The sequence below is a fragment of the Mesocricetus auratus genome, unplaced genomic scaffold (genome assembly GCF_017639785.1).
Source record: "Mesocricetus auratus isolate SY011 unplaced genomic scaffold, BCM_Maur_2.0 Super-Scaffold_6730, whole genome shotgun sequence".
In the NCBI taxonomy this organism is placed as follows: domain Eukaryota; kingdom Metazoa; phylum Chordata; class Mammalia; order Rodentia; family Cricetidae; genus Mesocricetus; species Mesocricetus auratus.
The window spans coordinates 11,471,459-11,493,641 of NW_024429184.1; the positions used below are offsets into that span (position 1 = coordinate 11,471,459).

At 46.8% G+C, this 22,183-nt stretch overlaps 1 protein-coding gene across 1 annotated transcript in view; it reads right to left on the bottom strand.

Moving 5' to 3' along the window:
- Positions 1–22,183, bottom strand: part of Nr4a3 (nuclear receptor subfamily 4 group A member 3) — a 42,097-nt gene that overhangs the window by 15,163 nt on the left and 4,751 nt on the right. The window contains 7 exon segments of the mRNA XM_005078723.4: positions 732–910; positions 3,898–4,097; positions 15,308–15,480; positions 15,956–16,085; positions 19,835–20,347; positions 20,350–20,442; positions 20,444–20,808. Coding sequence (XP_005078780.1) covers positions 732–910; positions 3,898–4,097; positions 15,308–15,480; positions 15,956–16,085; positions 19,835–20,347; positions 20,350–20,442; positions 20,444–20,806 — 1,651 coding nt within the window. The 5' untranslated portion in view covers positions 20,807–20,808.

Sequence of the window (22,183 nt, forward strand, 5' to 3'; positions counted from 1 at the left end):
GATATCTTCTTTAGGAATACCACCAACCCTCCTTGAGATAGAGTTTCTCATTGGCCTAGAGCTCACCGATTAGTCAAGACTGGCTGGCCAGTGATCCCTAAGGGATCCTCCTGTCTCTACCTCCTCAGTGCTGGCATCATGAGCACATGCCCCCAAATCCAGCTTTTTATATGGGTTTGGGAATTGAACTCAGGCCTTTGTGCTTGCAAGACACCACTGGAGCTAACTCCTTGGCCCCAGAAACTGAATTAAGTTTACACTTCTGTTTCTGAACGTTTTAAAAAAAACTGTAGAGCTAAGTCATTTTCATTTCTGACAAATAACACATTTTTTCCCCTCAATTCTCTCCCAATCGGGGTTAGTAAGTGAAGCTGTCTTCCACATGCCTTCAGGTCTCTGCTTTACTTTAGGTCTCTAGGCAAGAGTGGCAGGGTGATTAAGATTATCTTTCTGGAAACTCTGAAGTAAAGACAGCCTTGAAGTAGCTGGGTCAGCTGCTGGCGCATCCCGGGTTTGGATGATAACTCAATGGCACCAGCCCTCTCTCCTGCAAGCTCGTATGAGTATGTTGGGGATGCGTGCTTCCTTCATTAAAACTAGACAAAGCTTGGTGGACTTCAGAAAAGTGGCAGTCATTCTCCTAGTTAGCTGTGAGAAGCCCAGAAGTCACCTGGACCCAGACAGGAGAAAAGGGGGGGCAGGGTGGCCGACTTAGGGAAGCTGGCACTCACCTGTGATCATGCTCAGTGCTGACAGGCAGGCTAAGGCTTGGATGTCAAGGTTCAGGCTCTGCAAACTTAAAGAAAAGTCTTTAATGGAGTCGAGCCACTCCCCAAATCCACGAAGGCACTGAAGTCGATGCAGGACAAGTCCACTGCAGAACACAAACTTATCTTCAGCAGCGTTTGACCTGGGGGTGGGCAGAGGAGGGAGAGGCATTAGACAGGTCTTCTCCATCTGGCTAACACAGCAACATCGCAACATAATGCACAGCCAGGGGCAGCACTGGGAACTGTGTGCAGGACCGCCACCAACAAAGGCGTGCTCCTGGGACTGAACAACCTGCCCGTCTGCCCGAGATAATGTCCTCAGGGAGTATGGGCTGACACACCTGCTGTCTAGTGCTGGAATCAGCTGCTGGCTTGTATGGGATGGAATGTGGAGAAGCTAGCCCTCAGAGACTGACTAGGGCAGTGGTTCCCAACCTGTAGGTTGCAACCCCTTTGGCAGGGTCGACCGACTGTTTTCACGGGGTCACCAAAGACTGTCTGCATATCAGACATTCACATTACAATTCATAGTAGTAGCGAAATTACAGTTATGAAGTAGCAATGAAAGTAAGTTATGCTTGGTGGGGGGGGGGTCACAGGAGTCCCTCACAATGTCAGGCCCGTTAGGGTCCCCTCGCAGGAGTCAGGAGAGAGTCATGAGACCCTCACCTGAGATTACAGCCACTGACTCCTTCCTACACTCAGAAGTGGTTAATACCGTCACATGCAGTCAAGGGAGCTGCTGAAGTGCATAGAAGGCACAAAACTGACCGGAGGGGACGGGTGTCCATCCATACAACCTTTGTGAGGTCATTATCCATGCTAGATGTGACTTTCTGGTGATACACCTTTGGGGGGGCACCCATATTCCTGTATCCAAACCCTCATATATGCTCCTGTTAGTTAACCCAGTAAACATACTGGTTTCATCTAGAACGTGGATAAAAGCACTTCTTTGGCCGTATCGTTGGTCTCTGTCTGGGGTGAATAGACCTTTGTTATGAGGTTTCCTCAAGAAAAGTCATAAGGGGCCTCTCTCTGCAGTGAACAGAAGGCTTCCCTTTGAGGCTCCGGAGTCAAAGCTGTCCCCCTATTTCCTTAAATGCCAGCAGCTGATGAGGCCCGAGGCTAGACACTACAATCCCATTATCCAAATTCAAAGCAGCAAGTTTCTCCAAGTGCCAATCACAGAGTCAAAAGCGGCACAACACAGCACCTCCTTGAGCTTAAATAAGGGGGCTGCAGAGGGCTATTTCTACCTTTGCCAATGGTTTACACTGTGTCTGTCACTGTCCCCTTTCTCTCTTACAAAAAGGTGCCCTGGAACCTCTACTTGCACAGGGTAACCTTGGGCATCCCTTTCATCTCCATGGACTTCCTTTCTCTTATCTATGAGACAGGAATTTAATCATAATTTACTAAGGTTGCAGAGGGAATTAATAAAATGAAGGGTTTTCTTTTATTCTTTTTTTTTTAAAGCCCACGTTCAGTGCCTAGCACACAGGAGGATTCAGGGGGTATTGGGTGTAACTAATTCTCGATTCTGTGGGACCCTTAGTGTAATCTTGGATTTTCCTTAATTTCAAAATATCTTGCTCCATATTTCTCTCTCTAAGTCGATTACGTTCACAGCCAATGTCTTTCCAACTGGGCTTCTGGATGAATAGCCCTATTCATTCCTTCACTCCGCAGGTTTTTACTGAGCACCAAGGATGTGCTGTTCCTGGAGACAGGCACTGCAGAGAGCTTGGTGAAGTACGGCGTCCACCTGCGTGGAGCTTATCTTCTGTGTAATCCTTTGCTGCATGCCTAAGATGACAGACACATCTCTACCGGCTCTCATAGGCATGGGATTGGCTGAAGTTAAGCTAAAGCCTGGCCCTCTAGCCACAACTCCATCCCATCTCCCCCCGGAGCCCTCCACACAGGGGGCACACGGACAGGAGGCTTCCACCTCAGAGTCTGAGCATGCGCTTCCAACTACTGGTTTCAGAATCAAGAGGGTGGGAGTTAAAATGCAGACTTCAGTATTATTCTATAGCCTATTACCACCTCAAGGTGCAGAGGCTGTATTTTAAGCAGGAGTTTCTGGTGTCAGCATGAAATGGGACCATGCGGTAGAGAACAGAGGGGGGGCGGGGATGATGGATTTTCTTATAACATCTGGTAAAATGCAGGTACTGTCTTTGAAATACACAGTTGAAACAAAGCAAGGAAGATGGAATTAAATATGCCCTGGGTGAATAAAACTAATAATAGTAGTAATATATATAGTTAAAAAGGACATGTGTGGGAGGAGCTTAGGTCTGAAGTTCAAGCTATTTGAAAAATCACTTCCTACTGGTCAAGGCAATGCCTGCTTGGGTCCCAGCACTCTGGAAGTTAGAGCAAAGAAGATTCCAAACTCAAGGTCAGCTGTGAGTCTAAGATCAGGCTAAGTTACCTAGTGGACCTATTTATCTGTAAGTAAATAAATGATTATAGATAGATAGATAGATAGATAGATAGATAGATAGATAGATAGAAAGATAGATAGAGTTCATGTCCTCCTCCTGTTTGTTGCGGGACCTATATATCTATAAGTAAATAGATAAATGATAGATAGATAGAAAGAAAGAAAGACAGACAGACAGACAGAATCCACGTTCTCCTCCTGCTTGCTGCCACTGAACACCAGAGTGAACAAAATCTTTTGACCCAAGAGCTCAGCTGTGGAACCTTCAGAGGCCCTTGAGGGATGTTGCAACCATTACTTGTGAAATAGAAACTCATCAGGCAAACCCAGCATTTGCACAAACACCATCTGCACCCCGAGAACAGTCTCAGAGCCACAGACTCGAGAAACCACCAGATCCATCCTCTATTTTGCATAGAAAAGATCTGGATTCCTAGCGAGGCAACACTGTGCTCCGAGCCTCACGTGGTGTCTATTCCCTTTAGACCTCAGTCAGACTGGAACCCAGGGTCCCGGATACCGCTCACCATTCTTTCTATTCCCCACTGCTCAGCGTTTCAATGCTTGAATACATTTCACCTCCACTTCTTCAACAAACTCCCCACTGCTACAAATTTGTAGCTTAATGCTACAAATGAGAAGGCTGAGGGAAGATAAAATGGTAACACAGACCTAATGGAAAGTCTAAGAACAAACAGCTCCAGAAAGGCTGACTCTATAAGTAGCGTCTGATCTTCTTTGGGGAGATCAGTGAAGCCCGGGATCTTTTCTGCCCAGCTCCTGGACACGTCTATAGAGGCCGTCAGGAGGTTGTAGAACTGCTGCACGTGCTCTGCGTCTGTGCCTGCGGTGGCCTGGTCGGTGGGACAGTACTGGAAGGAAAGCACAGAGAGCGTTAGCCTGATTGCATGGGGACGGCCCCATCTTTTGAGACTGGCTTTGCCCAGATGTCAATGCCTAAATCCTTCCCCCTTTATAAGACCCATTAACATTCATGACCGCATCTGATCCTCCAATGGCCCTGGGACATAAAATAAAGTGAATTTATTGTTATTATCTGATATATGGAAGTCCCTTCAAGTCCCATCAGTGCAGGGGCTTGTTGACGTCACCTGAGGAGCTTTATATAGCTTTATATGTCTCAGCCCTGTCTCCAGAGAGGCCCGTTTAAGTGGTCTGGAATGAGGTCTGGCCACTGGGAACTTTGAGAGCACCACAGAGCAACCCACGGGGGAAACCACTGTCCACATGGAAACCGTTGCCCTAGGGTTGTGGGTCTGAGAAGGCCTTCTGGTTCCGTGGGTCCTGCTGTAGCACTGTGGTCTCCCAAAAAGATGTTCCCGGTAAGAAGCCAGAGATTGTCCGAGTGTAGTCTCTGCACCAGTAGTGTCAGCAACACCTGGTCATGTGCTAGAAATGGCAACCCCAGGATGGGGGTCGGTCTCACAGACTGCTTCTGATCAAAGCTTCTTATCAAAGCTGATGGTTTTAATGTACACGGAAGTGTGGAAATAGCACAGTTAGCCAATCAGAGAAAAGATGATTGGTTTTTGCTTGCTGTTGATGGATTCCTATGAGATAAAATCTGGAAGTGTGTGTGTTGGGTTGGGGGTTCCTCTTTGGCAGAGCCCAGAGAGCTATATGCCACCAGACTTGGGGATTATGGCTGCTTACATAAATCAAAATTAGATAAACTCGAAAGTTCAGGGTTTTTTAAAGCCATATTTCAGGCGCTTAAAAGCCAAGTGGGTGCAGCACATGATCATCATCGCGGAGAGGTACACTAGATAGCACAGACCTAGAAGCCTGGGAGCAGAAGGCAGGCGGGGAAGAAGAGGGAGACAGAGGAGAAAGACAACAAAAAAAGAAGGGGGAGGAGGAGGAAGATGACGGGGGGGGGGGGGGGGGAGGGAGGAGGTTTCTCCCAAGCTTTTGGTTCCTCCGGTAAAGGCGCAGGCTTGCCTGACTCAGTGGAGACAGAAACCTTTTCTGCGTCAGGCAGGATGACCTACGCGGCACAGAAAAGATCAAAGGAGGACGGCAGCACAGAGATGTGGTGTGAGCACTGGCATCCCTGCCTTCTCCACGTCCACTGGGAAGGGCAGCTTTGCAGCCCCAACCACTGGAGCCTCACTAGGCAGGTTTTTGATTTTTTTAATAAGGACTGAGGCTCAGGGAAGCTATGAAATGTTCCCAGGTTACATAATTGATGATGGTAAGCCAGGGTTTAAGTGCCTGGGATTTTATGTTCTGTGCCTCTTGACTTTGGTTTTTATATTTTGAGACAGGGTCTTACTATGGGGCCACGGCTGGCCTGGAACTCACTACATAGACCAGGCTGGCCTCAGACTTGCGGCAATCCTCCTGTCTTTGCCTCCTGAGTGCCGGGACCACAGGCTGACTGTTCGCATGTCCGCTGTTAGCTGGAGATGCAGCTCACTACTTACATGGAACGACTAAGGCTCTGATGTTCAATCCTCCGCACCCTTGAAGCCTTCCGAAAAGGCTTGATGCCCAGGATCAAACTCACAGCCTTGTGCATGTTAGGTAAGTGCTCTGTCACCGAGCTGCATCCCCACTGACTTCATTTCTTATTAGTACAAGAAAGTGTGTCTGTTTTTTTTTTTCTGTTTTCCCACAGAAGCAGAAAGACATAAAAGTACAGACATCAGACGCTGAGTCCACAGAACTTAACCCTCATTTTATTTGGGCCCCTCATTTGTGAAATGTTATAGTGAGGCCCAGTTTTCTCCTCCATGGAGTGGGGACAGTAACATCTTCAAAACTCTGCTGTGATGGCTTCTATGGGAAGGGTCTGAGAGGCAGAGCGAGCTAAATAGCAGGTGACAGTGAGGTTACCGATAGAGTTCCGACTGTGTTGCGTCCCTCCCCTTTCCATCCATTGAGTGGGGACTGTATTGTACTAAGCAGATATTGCAACATCAGGTCTAGTTCAGAGCCATGCCTCTGTTGTCCTAACAATCCCACAGTTTGCCTGGGATTTTATGAAGCCCCAGCTACCGGGAGCACGGGGACAAGTCCAGGAGAAAGAGGTAGGCAAACTCCCCCAGGGACAGGAGCCTCAGCTCAGCTTGCTGCCTTGACTTTCCCCAAACCAGGGCTATGAACCAACAATAGCTCTGCTTCCAGTATTTGCTCAGAACCCACCAGAGCTTGCAGTTCTCTCCAGAGTTCTCTGCAGGCCCAAGCCCTGCTGGGCTCACAGCTCATGCCTCCTGCACTGGTAAGAGCAGTCCCTACCTGCTTGGACTGCTCTCTTTCCCTTGACAGAGTTCAGCAAGGAAAGAATAAAAACCCAGCAGGACCAGTTTGCCTCACTACAAACCCTTTGGGGGTTCGTCTGAAATCATTTTTGTCCACGTTCCAGAATTCTGGAACCAAAATTAGCACCCAACTAATGGGGAGAGAAGGATCATAACAGACCAAAGATTCCAGATATGCTGCCTGGCCTAGCCATTTAAATCTGGAAGTGGGAGAGCTGGATCCCATCTATGCCTTACAGTCCCTACGACTCTGGGCATGGTAGGTTTAGGTTCACCAAAGAAAACCTTAAGGTATTTGGTCATTGATTATTCCACTCAAACATAGACCAAATACAGAAAGATTTGTTTTAATGAGCTCTTTTCTCTGCTTCCATTAATGTCTGATTCCAGCCTACCAGGACCCTTGATCCATCAGAATATGGGTTAGTTCTAGTCATAGATGTGGAGGCCCCCTCACTGACAGCCATGGCAGAATGGAGATTTCTACAAAGGCCACAGAAGGCGAATTGTTTGCTGCACACAACAGCAAATAGATACGGGTTTTAACCCAAACAGCCTGCACACTACGTTCAGCAGCAACTGTGGGGATCAGGTTTCAGCAGTGGGCCAAGGCCTCTAAGTTATTCAACTGGAGAAAAGCACTCTGAAAAATTAGCCACGTGATACTTTAATCGCAGAACGGAGCTGAATATGTACCACACTTTCAGCCCTCAATAAACATGTCAAATGCCCGAAGGAAATGAAATTCCTCCCCAACCCTCCAGCATGGCTTCTTCTCTCTGTCTTTATATCCTGCAGCTGACAGATGTGATCATTATATGAGTCAAACATGGCCATGTTTTTGTGCTTTAAAGAGGGCCACGTTAGGACTGGAGACATGGTGGCGTTCACAAAGCACTCGCCATGCAAGCTCAAAGGACTTTCACAAAACTCTGCTGGACACGATGGCCCACTCACAACCCTAACCTGCTGAAGGCGAAGGTGACAAGAGATCCCCGACGCAAGCTGGCTAGCTAGGTGAGCTAGCTCCAGGGTCGTGAGAGACCCTGCCTCAAAACACATGGTGGAGAGTGGTGGAGGAAGACACCAGACATCAACCTTTGGACTCCACAGATCACGCGCATGGTCACCCCACACATGCACCCAAATGTACATACACACCACACATACATATGCCGATAAACAAAATAAATTTAAAGTGTCGTTTTAAAAATTGGCAATGAAAAAGATTGGCGATGAATATATTTCTCCCAACTTTCTTTGTTTTTGATCTGTCTGTGGCCCCCTATTAGAAAAAAAAAGCATCTCTCCTGCCACTAATGGTGTGTCTGCAGATGATGGTTCCAGTTCCTTCTTTTTCTTTTACTGGCAGGTAAGCTCCAAGAGGGCGTCGCTTTGTTAGATCCACTAGACTCGTGCCCCTGCACTACATATTTGTTAACTGAATTAGTGTTCCCTGGAAATTTTATAGCTCATCCTTTCTCATCCCTTAGAAAAATTGGGGCATTCAAAGTAAAGTTGAATTGTTATCATCAAACTACACTGGTGTCTCTCAAACCTTACGATGCCAAAGAATCATCAGAGGCTATTGTTAAAATAAAGATTATTTCTGGCCTCCTGCTTTCAAGTCTGCAATCAGTAGGTCTGGATGCCACCCAGGGGAATCTGCATGTTAAAACAAACACTGCCATTCTTTGTGGTTGAGGCAGTCTGGGTGCTGCACCCAGGGAGATGCTGGTTCATTCTCACAATGGAACCTCAGGCAGCAGCTGTAATGGCTGTAATGGCGGGAGAGCTGGGAATAAGGGGACTAGAAGGGATCACAGCAGTGCTCTTAGTCTAATCTCTTCCCCATTCAAACTCACGGCCGTCATGGTGGGAGCTGGCTGATGCCACCCAGTGAATTGGCTGGGAAACATTTTTCCCAAACTTCTTGAAACCAGTATTTGCAGCCTTCGGTCTCTGTAAGTCTACCATGCGCTGGCCATGTCGGGTCTTAAGGCTATCTCATTAGCATTTAAGTGACATTTGCTGGTGTCTGGTTTGATTTGAGCAATAGTTCTCGTAGTTGCAGTCTGTTACTGCACTAAGTGGCACCGATTACCAGAAAACATCCTGGCGTGCTGAAAAACACTTGGAATGACCAACTAATGAGGACATTAAGTATATTTCCTCATTAGTAACTATGCAGGCGCTGAAGCCAAGCCCGGTATCTATATATACTTGTATTGCTAAATTAAAAGCAACTGTGGGGCAGGGAATAGCAGCATCGCGGGCAGAAACAAATCAAATGTGGCATGTTTTGACTGCGCCGATGTACAATGATCTGAGCTCATTTTTGAGGGAGAGAAGTTTGGCCCACAGGAGAAGTGGAGGTCCCAGAGCCAGGAATGCGTCACCGAGCTCAGGAGCGCTCATCCTGGCCTCGTAAAACATTCACTCCCTCTGTGACTTGGAACAAAACCCTTCCTCTTTCCACATTCGGGGAGAAAAGGGTTCACGCAGTTTTTACCTTCAAAGCACACATCCTGCTACATGGAGACTAAAGGCACTGGCTGGCAGGCACTTTCTTCTTTCTCTGTTGACCTAATCACTGGGGGAGCAGCTAGTACTGTTAGCAGATTGCACTGGCCAAACCGACTGCCGGGTTCAAACGTGACAGGACCACTTCTTGTCTAGCATACGATAAGCTATGAATTCATACGAAAGCATTAATATTAGTAGTTGAGAGAGGGGTTGGGTGGCTGCCAATGTACAGAAAGCAATGTGTTTCTTTGTATTTACTTCTAAATAGATTTTTGTTTAAAGAGAAACAGCGCAGGGCTTTAGAGCACTTGCTGCTCTTTCAGAAGACCTGGGTTCAACTCCCCGCACCCACTTGGGTGCTCACAACCATCTAACTCCAGTTCCAGGGGATCAGACGCCTTCTTCTGACCTCTCTGGGTACCAGGCATGCACAGACATACATGCAGGCAAAACACTCATATATGTAAAAAATTAATAACAATGATGCAATACTACCATATAATATCATACCATAGCATAATGGCATAATATAAATACATACTAACATTATTGCAGTTTTGAAAAAATCAAATGAAATTTCTACTATAAAAAGCTGGTAACTGTCATTAACTGGCAGGGACAGTATGATGACACAGAAGCATCCCTTGAGTGACTATCACATCATGCCACTAGTCTTAGGCCACAGAACCACCCCTGCCGAGCCTTCATTCATTCCTCTGAAAACACAGTGAGCGTGGGGATGTCTTAAATGATCTGAAGGCCATCTGGTGCCCTGATTCCATAATTATAAAATTTCAAGGGGAAGGTATTAAATAAACTTAATTTCAGGCAATGACAATCTTTAAGCAAAGTACTGACATTATAATTTTGGTGGCAGAGTTGAGGGCTTGTGCGAAAATAGTTACGATGGTGTGTGCCTCAAAGTAGGCATTTTCTTTCATTCATTTAGAAAAGTTCTTTTCTTTTCTTATTTATTTACTTGGGTGTATGTGTGTGAGCACTCCAGTGCCATGGTGTGGGGTTTAGTTGTCTCCATTTACCATGTAGGCTCTGGGGATTGAACTCAGGCCATCAGGGTTGGCAGCAAAAGCCATTAACCATTGAACCATCTTGTCTGTTTCATTAATTTTGAGCTCTAAGTGTGTGTCTGCGTATCTGTATATAAGGCTATAAGCATATGTGTGTATGCTTGTGTGTATGGATACCAGAGGTCAATGTCCAGTGAATTCCTTGACAATTCTCCACCTTTAAATTTTTCTAATTATTTGGAAAATATTAATTCTTTGAAAAATGTCATTTTTATCATCTTAGTCACTTTCTATTGTTGTGGAGACCCCATAACCAAGGCAACTCATAAAAGTAAGCATTTAATTAGGGGTTTGCACATATCAGAGGTTTAGTCCATTATCATCGTGGCACACATGATACTGAAACATTAGTTCAGAGCTATATCCTAATCTGTAGGCTGACAGAAAGAGCCTGGGCCTGGTGTGGGCTTTTAAAGCCTCAAGACACACCCCCAGTGCCATGCTTCCTCCAACAAGGCCACGCCTACTCTACAAGTCCATACCTCCTAATCCTTTTCAAACAGTGCCACTCCATGGTAACCATGCTTCCTCCAACAAGGCCACGCCTACTCTACAAGTCCATACCTCCTAATCCTTTTCAAACAGTGCTACTCCATGGTAACCATGCTTCCTCCAACAAGGCCACACCTACTCTACAAGTCCATACCTTCTAATCCTTTTCAAACAGTGCCACTCCATGGTAACCATGCTTCCTCCAACAAGGCCACACCTACTCTACAAGTCCATACCTCCTAATCCTTTTCAAACAGTGCCACTCCATGGTAACCATGCTTCCTCCAACAAGGCCACACCTACTCTACAAGTCCATACCTTCTAATCCTTTTCAAACAGTGCTACTCCATGGTAACCATGCTTCCTCCAACAAGGCCACGCCTACTCTACAAGTCCATACCTCCTAATCCTTTTCAAACAGTGCCACTCCATGGTAACCATGCTTCCTCCAACAAGGCCACACCTACTCTACAAGTCCATACCTTCTAATCCTTTTCAAACAGTGCTACTCCATGGTAACCATGCTTCCTCCAACAAGGCCACGCCTACTCTACAAGTCCATACCTCCTAATCCTTTTCAAACAGTGCTACTCCATGGTAACCATGCTTCCTCCAACAAGGCCACGCCTACTCTACAAGTCCATACCTCCTAATCCTTTTCAAACAGTGTTACTCCATGGTAACCATGCTTCCTCCAACAAGGCCACGCCTACTCTACAAGTCCATACCTCCTAATCCTTTTCAAACAGTGCTACTCCATGGTAACCATGCTTCCTCCAACAAGGCCACGCCTACTCTACAAGTCCATACCTCCTAATCCTTTTCAAACAGTGCCACTGGTAACTAAGCATTCAAATAACATGATCCTATGGGGGCCATTCTTATTCAAACTATCATGTGCATACAATGTATTTTGATCATATTCACCCCCAACTCCTCTCCCTAATCTATTTTATGTGAGGAGGGGTCTCACATGGAACCTGGAGCTCACCACTGGCTAGACTGGATGACCAACAAACCCCAGAGGTCCTGGGACACTGACTCCTGACAAGTCCTAGAATTTCAAGTGTATGCTGCTGGGAATTTGAACTCAGGTACTCGTGCTAGGGTGGTGTGTACTTTACCAACTTAGACATCTCCTTAGCACCAATTCTAATATTTTGATAGCTAACAAAGTCGAGTTACATAATCACATAGATTATATATGTACATACACACATACAAAATTATACACATTCCTGTGTATTTCTGCAGGTAAGTACTTACTTTAAGGAACCAAAAAGTAAACTTCAGAATCATAAGGTCTTAAGAGTCGGCAGGGAGTTAATGCCATGCAGACAACCTTCCCTTTGTGGAGAGTCTTGTCATGTGCTGTCCTTGATTATGCCTTGTTTTGCTGGCCTCACTCTGACAGTAGTTGTGTGGGCCAGAGAACCTGTCCTTGGAGGAGACACGCCCCCACCCCTAGCCTTTGACGCCATCTTCTTTCTCTAGATTTGCCAGGGGGAACAGTATTCTTTTTTCTTTTTGATACAGGGGAGAGAGAGGGAGAGTGGCCTAATTCCTACAAACCTCCCTTCCTGTCTCTATATCTTCCTTTTTTTCTCCAACCATTTCTTACAAATTTCCAGAAACAGACCTTGGATCTGGTCTTGGACTGGGTGCAGCCCTTGAAATGTGAACTGAAAGGGCAGAGTCCATGGACCCTATGGAATTGAATTCTGGTCCCACGCTTCTACCACCACGGCAGGTAATTTAGCAGCCCTCCCCGTTTGCACACACACACACACACACACACACACACACACACACACACACACTCTGCTGGATCATACTGTGTGTCTGTGGGATAAACTCCTGAATGAACCACTGACAAGCCAAGGCTCTCCCCTTTAACAAAATCGAAATGTTGAGCTTCACATTTATTTTTGTTAACTTTCTTCGTGATGGTTTCAGCCCTTCCTGTTCCAACCTGTCGAGATCGTTCTGCATGTTGATGCTGACATCCATCATATTAGCAGATCCCTCCCAGCTTTCTGTCATCTGCAAATGTGATCAGCATGCTCCCGTGTCTTCTTCCAAGTTTTTGATGAAAGCTCACTGTATTTTTTAAAAAGTCTTTTAATTTAGTTGATTTTGGTCCAATTTTTGATAATTTTGTAGAGCTATCTAAATGCAGGAGAACCCAAGCAGTGAAGATCAACCTGATTCCAAAACAATGCAATTAAAATAAATATGCTTTGCAAACTTGAGCTGGGCCTCAAAGGCAGCATCAGCACGACCCAGATTTTGTCATGGGGCATTCTGTTATTTGGGGCAAAGCTAACAATTAAATTGGATAAATATTTGTTGATGAAGAGGATGACTCCAGACTAACAGACTGAAGAGTGCAGAGACAAGCAAACACACTGGATTGATTTTTTTCAATGTAGAGACAGTTCCCAGCTGGGACAACTCAACGTACTGGGGAGACATTGCCACTGCATGAGAAATTAGGCCATTGACACCGACAATTAGATAGTTTGTGGATATAATATCATCCTGGGGGGGCGACTTTTCTGGATTGACCATCAGTAGCGATGCTGAATGCCTTGGGATGATGTCAGCTTGCATGCCCCAGCCTTAGCTAAGGCAGCACCTGTAAGCTTCACTGATGCAGATGGATTGCAGAGGGAGGGGCAGAGGTGCAACCAGAGAGTGTGAGGTGTGGCTCCTAACTTGACCTCTGATAGATGTGTTTTGCTGTGTGACCTTGGACCAGTCAACTTTTTCACCTCTCCTTGTTTTGGTCTCTTTATTTGGACCATGGGGACAATAACACATATCTTAGCGGTGTTACTACATGGCACCAGACAGTGTAGTGCCTATGCTTATTAGCACACTTGATAAATAGCCAGAGTGAAAAAGTTTGATCAAAGTAACAGTATACAAGGTACCATGCTGACGTTTTGGCAAATTTCATCATATTTAATCTTCACAAATAACCCTGGGAAGCAGATAATATTACCAAATAACCAGACGAGGAAACTGAGGCATTAAAAGATCAGTTCCTCAAGGTCACCCAGCTAGCAAATACTGGCATCGGGATTTTCATCTAGACTTGCACTCTTTCCAAGCCCGAGCCCTTAGTCAGAGCATTATTCTGCTATACTATTATACCATTTGAGACTCGGCTTTCATCAAGAGATGCTACTTACAATCAGAATAAGGGTCCTCAACCTTTGGTGCTGAGGATCTACCGTGCTACTTATAGGGAGTCTTATGATCAGCTGTAGAGAGGGCTCTGCTGCCTAGTGTGAGGGCGGGGAGGGGGCAAGAGGATCTCAGCATGTACACTGTCATTTCTGTCAACACAGTAACCTAAAACGAGGCCGCACAGCAAGGGCATACTCCTGTTCCTTGCCAGGCATTCACCCAGATGCTGGAAATGCTGAATTAGCCATGGAAAAGGCAATCAGACCAACCAATGGGGGACCCCACACACACACCAGCCTGTCTTCATTTGTGTCTCTAAGCTTATTTTCAAGTGGAGGTAATGCCCTTTCTAGCTCATAGCGATTTCAAGGGAGCAATGAGACAGTCTTATACTGTGTCTAACACAATGAAACATTATTCAGTAACTAGGACCATTTTTCTCCTCTTCCATCTCTACTGACTGTATTTTACTAGAACTCTGCTTTTCAAAGTCCTATAAAAATGGCCTTATCATGTTTGTAATTTTTCTCAAAAACCTTCTATGGCTCTTTTCAATGCTGGTCAATTTAGGGAAATTTGCAGACTTCACACTGGTGATTTTTTTTATGATGTCCTATGTTAAATTAAAATATTGATATGTTTTGGTTGACTGAAATAACAACACTGGTAAGCATTTATACTTTTCAAAATGTTTTTGTCATCCTTGTGTGACTGGTGCTCAAAACCCTCCTCTGGTATTAAACATGGTAACCATTTCTACTGCAGGGAGGAGGAAGCCAAGCCCAGGAGACAGGTGACACAGGCAGGAAACAGAAAGACAGGGTTCCATCCTAGACCTCCTAACACCCCTGATGCCAGGGCTTGCTCCTCCCCCAAGGTCTCATCTCCTCAGATTAGCTTCAAGTTAATCAATGAGGATGGAATTGGGTAGACTGCTTAAGGATAATTTGAGGCTCACTTAGAGGGTTTGATCACAATATGAGAAACTCAAAGTCACAATTTCTAATTTCTTTTCCTTCCTTCCTTCCTTTCTCTCTCTCTCTTTCTTTCTTTCTTTTTTTGGTTTTTTGAGACAGGGTTTCTCTGTGGCTTTGGAGGCTGTCCTGGAACTCGCTCTGTAGACCAGGCTGGTCTCGAACTCACAGAGATCCGCCTGCCTCTGCCTCCCGAGTGCTGGGATTGAAAGCTTGTGCTGCCAACAACCACAATTTCTAAAGCATCAAAGAATTACGAATCGTAGTTCCCCTGTGCAGCTTTTCCTCAGCAACCACAGGAGTGATGGGCATAGCCCTGTCAGGGTCACAGTTAAAGCATTTAGAGATTCAATAAAGCCAAGTTATTCGGTGTAGTGAACGCACTAGCTGCTAACTGAAATGAAAACTACAGGAAAGGTAGGCTACTGACTAGCACAGCGTCAGGCACAGTCATCCGTCAACTCTTGTTACTATTGTCACGAATGGAGTCGCATAATCATTCAATAGCAACCATAGAACTTACCCTGGAATAATCGAGATCTCTGGGCGTTGCATCTGTTAAAGCTCGGACAAGCGCGTTCATCATACAGATTGGAGGAGACGGTGGGGAAGGCTGCGAGGGCTCCTGCTGTAGCGGGCTCTTTGGTTTGGAAGGCAGCCGGCCTCTCCTGCCTTTCAGACTGTCTGTACGCACAACTGATAATGCACACAGAGAAAGAGGGAAAGAAAAACAGTGTTCAAAGATCACATTCGGGACAGGCATACACCATGCAAAGGAATCCAAACACATTAGGGTTTGGCAATGATGAATGAGCGCCACCATTTCAAAGCACTGTTACGTTTAGAATAACGCTCAACAGTGATTGTGCTAGAGTTGAAATAATGTGGAAAAAAAAGATATCCCATCCATACTTACATTTGCTGATGGGTTAGCTCTGAAAATCTCCTTCTCAAATAGAACAATGGGTTTTTAAAAATTGACTTTTGAGAAATTAGAATAAGCTTAGAATAAGCAGTCCTTAATGTTACGTTAGTGTAAATATAAATAACGATTAAGCAATGTTTGAAAGAAAGAGGAACTAGGGAAAGTTGCTGCCTTAATATAAATATTAGCAGATTTGCTGTTTGAGGGTATGCATGAGCAAGCCGGGTGAGAAGCATATGCTCTTACCTTCTTTAACCATCCCCACACTGAGACACTTTTGAAATCGGCAGTACTGACATCGATTTCGACGTCTCTTGTCTACTGGGCAGTTTTTATTTGCCAGGCAAACATATTTTGCATTTTTCTGCACCGTTCTCTGAGAAAATATAATACAGAGATAGTCAACTAATAGTTTCTGCAAAGAGGTAAGACCTGACAAGATGTATTTTAATTACAATGTGAAAAGCGACAGTGCAATTTGTATAATTAGATAAATTTAATTTCCTAACACGCTAGCCTGCAGGAAAAACAATTTTATTAGTGTTCCTGGCTGACAGTGAAAATCATCTTGGGTTGTTCCGAAGCAAGTCTCAGGAGGCATCCAACTCTGAATGATAAAATCATATCTGAAATTACCAGGTCAACATATCGTACCTCAGAGGATTAGATTATCTCCACTTTTAATATCCCCCTGGGAACAATTTTCTACTTGTTCTACTCCCCTGATTATCGCTGACCTTATTAAAATAAAATCAGAATTATCTGGGCTGTCCTATGTGTGGTATCACTATTGTAAGCCAGATATCTCAATAACCAATTTTGTTACTCAATAGAGAGGGACTCATACAGAGTAAAATCACAGTTTGCCTTGTTAAAATATATAGGAAATGATGTTTTCATTCTAAAACAGATAGGAAATCATGGTTTAATTAAAAAAGAACTCCAGATGATTGCACTACTTAGCTCACTTTTTCTTTAAGGGATTCATATATGTATAATAAACTGGCCATTTCTGACTTCCAGTTCTGAGAAAGAAATATGAAAGTCATACACATCCCAGTATTTCATGAATGACTATTATTACAGACACCAAAGAACCACATTAAGACACATCATAAAACTTGACGCTGGAGATAAAAATAACATCACATTTTTCTGAATCACATAGGATTTTGAAATAACATGGAGCAATACTTGAATATAATCTTACGCTCCAAATGTAAAATAATGCTTTAAGAAAACAAGCAAGCACGCAAACAAACAAATGACGACGACGACAAAACACCCTGAAAACCTTTGTGCAAACGGTTGCGCTTTTATCACTTAGGATGACTTGCTCCTCAACTCCACCCCGAGCAGAGCACTAAGTTTATGTGGCATGTCTTAAAGGAAGCTTAGGTAAACTGTGCTTAGTAATCTGCTTGGGGTCCAACACTCCAGCTTTGGTTTTGCCCTCTGTACCCACTCTTCTTACCTCCCCAGTTTGAGTTTTACCCTGTGGCCTTTTTATTCCATTTAAGGGAAGGAGGATGCACGTGCAGAAAGCCAACCTGTGTCAAGTCTAAGACCTGGCTGCTGGGTTTAGATGGGAAACAGAGACTTGTGGGTATTCAGCAGCTCCAGTCTTGGCAGTCTGATTGATGGGAGCCTTTGAATGAAGCTCTCTCCCAAGGACATGCCCATGTCTTCTGGACACTGTCCTCAGGGCAGCGCACCCATTTAAGCTCGTGTGGCATTGTGCTTCAGGTGTACATTTTCCCAATAACCTGAAGCATTTCCTACATTAGTGCATGTCTGCATGGCGTAGGGGCAGAGAGATCGTTACAGTTCAATCGCCGAATTCCCATCATTAACTGCACTTCATGTCACATTTTTAAAGAATTCAATTTAATGGTAGAAAGCCACTGGGTAAATCCGCCTCCAGTTCCCTTAATTAACAGATCCGTGGGGTGGTCCTACCCCAGCCTGCCCCCACCCTTTCAAGTATAGATCTGTTTTCAAGGGAATGCGGGAGAAAAGGGAAGCTGAATGCATGTTTCTAGACTTGGGATGTTGCAGTCCCCTGTTGCGATGAGTTCCCATTGATTCAGGGGTGGTTCTACTGCAGTCTTCATTCAACTCTTACTGCAGTGTCTCTTTCTCCCTTCCTGCTGACTGATCACAGCCCTTCAGCATTTCCATTGAAATGCTATAAAAATCAGGCCCGCTAAAGGGATGTAGTTATGTGGAAGTAGCTTTGAGAAATCTTGAGTAGGTGACAGGCTGGTGGGGGGGGGGAGAAAAGGGAGGAGGCTGACCTTGGGGTTGGGTCCTAGCTCTGTGGTAGGGCGCCCACCTAGCAAGCACAAGGCACCCTCCCCGTTCAGTCCCCAGCACTGAGGGACAAAGCAAAGCTAACCTAAATGGCTTATTAAAGGGAGATTCCGCAATGCCTGAGACGCCATACATAAGCGTGCACATCTGTGGGGCGTTTACGATGGCAACGCCTTTATCCAAGCATTCTTTCATTTACCTAGAGAATTCAATGACTGGCATTGTCAGACCGAAAATAACTGCTGGTTAGTTTACATGTCCAACTACAAGCATGTGCATTGTGACAAATACTTCAGAGTTCTCATCCACGAATAACTATTGTTTTACTTCTCTTGAAAGACTAGGAAGTGTTCTTGTATGTTGATATCTTATTTAATGCGGCCTTTTGTCTGGGCTTGATCCGCTGGTTGGGAAGTTCAGATCTAAGGAGAAGACTTGTGTGCTGTGTGATAAACTGGTAGGTGGTGACAGTTGGGGTTCCTATTTGAATCTCCCAGCCCCATGCCCAGCATGCTCCTAACATGCTCTGTTTGCTTCCCAAACCCTAGTCACCCAATCAGCATCTCACCCCTCCCATGTCGTTTGTGTGGGTCTGCGCATGCCTGGAGTGTCAGCAGGTTAGGGTGTGAGGAGGATGACACAGAAAGGCCTAGAACCACCCGAGACTCAATGACAAAAGTGAACGAGAGAATAAGTAAGCTGATGCCCCCCTGTAACACACACACACACACACACACACACACACACACACACACACTCTCTCTCTCTCTCTCTCTCTCTCTACACTCTCTCCAGGGGTGGAAAGACTATTTAACTCCAGAGTCAAGAGAAGCCAGCAGTCCCTATCCACATGCAAGCACAACACTGCACAAGCTTGCCCAAGGGGTTCAGTTTCTTTGTTGATAGTAAGGGGAGGCTGATGACACTGCCCCTGTAACATTCTCCACTGTGTCTGTGAGAGAATGACCAGCATGGATATTCTGTGTGTGTGGTGGTGGGGCACTCGTGTGGGGGGGGGCGTGCGTGCATGTGCACACATGGAGGGAGGCAAGTATTCCTAGGAAACAGGGTAGACTGGCGAGGCCTGAGTTCTACCTTCTACCCTTCCCTGGAGGAAACTGCCCCCAAATGCCTCTAGACATTCATATCCTGTCCCCACCATTCTGCCACTGCAGAGCTACGGGAAGGAGGTGTCTTGGGAGCACACAGGTGTGAGCTGTCCTGTCTCCACCTCGCTCTCCGAGTATGAGTTCTGTGGCAGCTGAATGACCTCTCTCCTATGAGGAACAGAGACAATTATCCTCTGCCTTCAAAGCACACTGACTAAAAACAGCTAGCGAGTGACCAAACATCAGTCTTAAGTGTGTCTGATTCTAGGCTCGCAGCTCTTCCTGTGAGGATTGAGACACAAATGCCCAGGCCTGCCATACAGGCGATATTCTCTCAGATACTCTGTGTGTACGGGGAAGGGATAATGACATTTGGGCCTTGTTGAAGTTTAGATCCTTTAGAGAATTTGCAGAAGACCCTGGGAAGGAAAAAGAAGAAAAAAGAAAAGAAAAGAAAACCTCTTAGAAGGCAATGTCAGGTCAAGAGGTTGGGGCAGACCCATCAAATGCATGGACAGGTTGTTGTTCAAGACTTGGAGTTTAAAAGCAAGACGGGTGTGAAGTTCTAGCCTAGGAATAGGTATGCATAGTGGGTGAGCTTTCACACTGGCAGGGGCAAGAATGTAGCTCCAGGCACTTAAATGCCTCAGCAAGGGGCCTGACTGCCGAGCAGAGGAAGCGGCTGGAGGAGGCAAGCTCTCACCTTGAAGAAGCCCTTGCAGCCCTCGCAGGTGCGTACCCCGTAGTGCTGGCAGGCGGCATTGTCCCCGCACACCGCACACGTGCCCTCGCCGGACGATGAGCTCCTGTTGGGTGGCGACGGCAGGCTGGGGCTCTCTCCCAGCAGGCTGGACGCGGTCGGGGAGGCTGTGAGACCCAGCGGCGGGAAGGTCAGCGCGGCCGTCGTCCTCTTGGATAGCGGGAGCCCGTACGGGTGGCCCTCGAGCGCAGACGCTTGGCTGCCCGCGGCGGCGGCGGCTCCTAGAGGCAGGCTGAGCGCGGCGGCGGCAGCGGGGTCGTAGCCGAGGTGGTGGCCGCCGGCTGGGCTGGGCGCGGGAGGGTGCGGCGGCGAGGGCTTGAAGTGGAAGATCGGAGGGAAGCGCGCCGCAGCCATTGGGGGCACCGCCTTCATCTGCGGGTCCAGCAGCTGGCCCGGCGCGATGCAGCCAGGCGCCGAGGGCAGCTCCTCGTCCCACAGCGCCCCCGCCTGCGGGGGGGGAAGCCTGGCGTGCTCGGCGTGGACGGCGGAGACTGCTTGAAGTACATGGAAGTGCTGGGCACTACGTCGTCCTCGGGGCCAGAGGGCGGGGGGAATGGACGGCTGCTGCTGCTGCTGCTGGTGATGGTGGTGGTGGTGGTGATGGTGGTGGTGGTGGTGGTGGTAACCATGCTCACGGCCCTCTTCCATCTTGATCAAAGGCCGCGGCCCGGAAGGCGGCATTTGGTACAGGCAGGAGGGCTTGAGTTCGCAGCTGCTGGGGTAGCCCTCCATGAAGGTACTGAAGCTGGGCAGGGACGTCGTGGCGGTGGCCATGATCCCCGTGCTCCCGAGGTCCATGGTCAGCTTGGCGTAGTCGGGGTTCATGATTTCTGTGGTGTATTCCGAGCCATACGTCTGCGTGGCGTAAGTGGACCCCGGAGGCGAAGGGCTATACTGGGCTTGCACGCAGGGCATATCTGCAGGGACAGAGAGGGGCCCAGAAGTCAGTGGATACTCCTTTGCCAGCTGAATTCACTGCTCTTGAATCAGGAAACAGAGCAAGTGGCATCCTGTCCCCGCTGCTGGCAGACTGAGTGTCCAAGCTCACTTTTCTCTTTGGTAGGAAGACAGCTGAGCCCCTGACTGGCAAAGGGGTGGGGGAAGGGGGGAGAACCCGACCTCCTGGAGATGGCTACACCCTCCCTTGCTCTGGCCATCAGACTGGATACAAATGTTTTCCCTCATAAGCCCAGAAAATTAAAAAAAAAATAGTTTAAGTCCTAAAAACCCACTGGAGTGACCTCCCTAGCCAAGGGAAAGGAAGGGAATGCCTTGTTAGTTAATTTGGGTAGAAGGAGGCCATTGGTCCCCCCAAGACATGCAGGCATTAATTTGTAAGCCCATGAGCTAGTGAGAAAGATGTCCTGTGTGGGACAAGGGAGGCAGTGACATGCTAACATTTTATGAGTGCCAACTAAGGCTGCCCACACAAGTTGTGGTCCCTGCTCCCCACCCACTCCTCCAAACAGGATTAGCAGCCTGCACAAACTGGACCCCTACTGATGACTTCAGCCAGCGCAAGTGATGAGGTGGGCATGTAGGCCCAGGAAATGGACTCGGGGGAGTTGGTGCCATCTGCAAAGAAGAAGATGGGCTGCCACAAGCACCCCCACCAAACCTGCTTGCTCTCTGCCACAGTACGTATGCTCAATGCACAGACGTACACACTCCCAACTCTGCCTAACACGGCATTCTGATCCGGTAAGATGAAAGCTGTTTTGTGACAACAGTTAACAGTTAAGTTAGTCTAGGTATTTTCTCATGATGGGAGAAGAAGGGAGCCATTTCAAAGCAGATGTAGTTTTTTCCCCCTCTGCCAGTGTGCCTCGGTCGAGCCCTCAAAGACGCTGGCATCTGAGGTGCTATGTTCACAGAGGCTGAGGTGGGCGGGAAGGCCCTGAGAGTCACTGGCTCTAGTGGATGATTTTTTTTTTCTAACCATTTTCCTTTTGTATGGCTAAATCAAAGTGTGACACGGGGAGTTTCTGGTGGTTGGTTTTTCCGAGTCAAAGGAAACCCCGGTGCTTGACTCCTTGGAGGGTAGGGTGCGAAGGTGTGACTAACAGAGAAGCAGCTGCCTCCCGTTTCCTTTGACATCTCTCTCTTACCCACATTTCCAAATCTGACTGAGTCATGCGTGTATGGGATGAAATCTTGACTTGAAAAAAGGTGACGGGGCCTGTTGGAAGAAGCAGCCATGAGGAGGGGCCTGTTCCAGCTGCCTTCTTTTCCAGCCAGGCCTTCTGAGCTAGCTTGAAGGTAAAGGTTCCGTATCTTGCTGTCTAGTTCTTA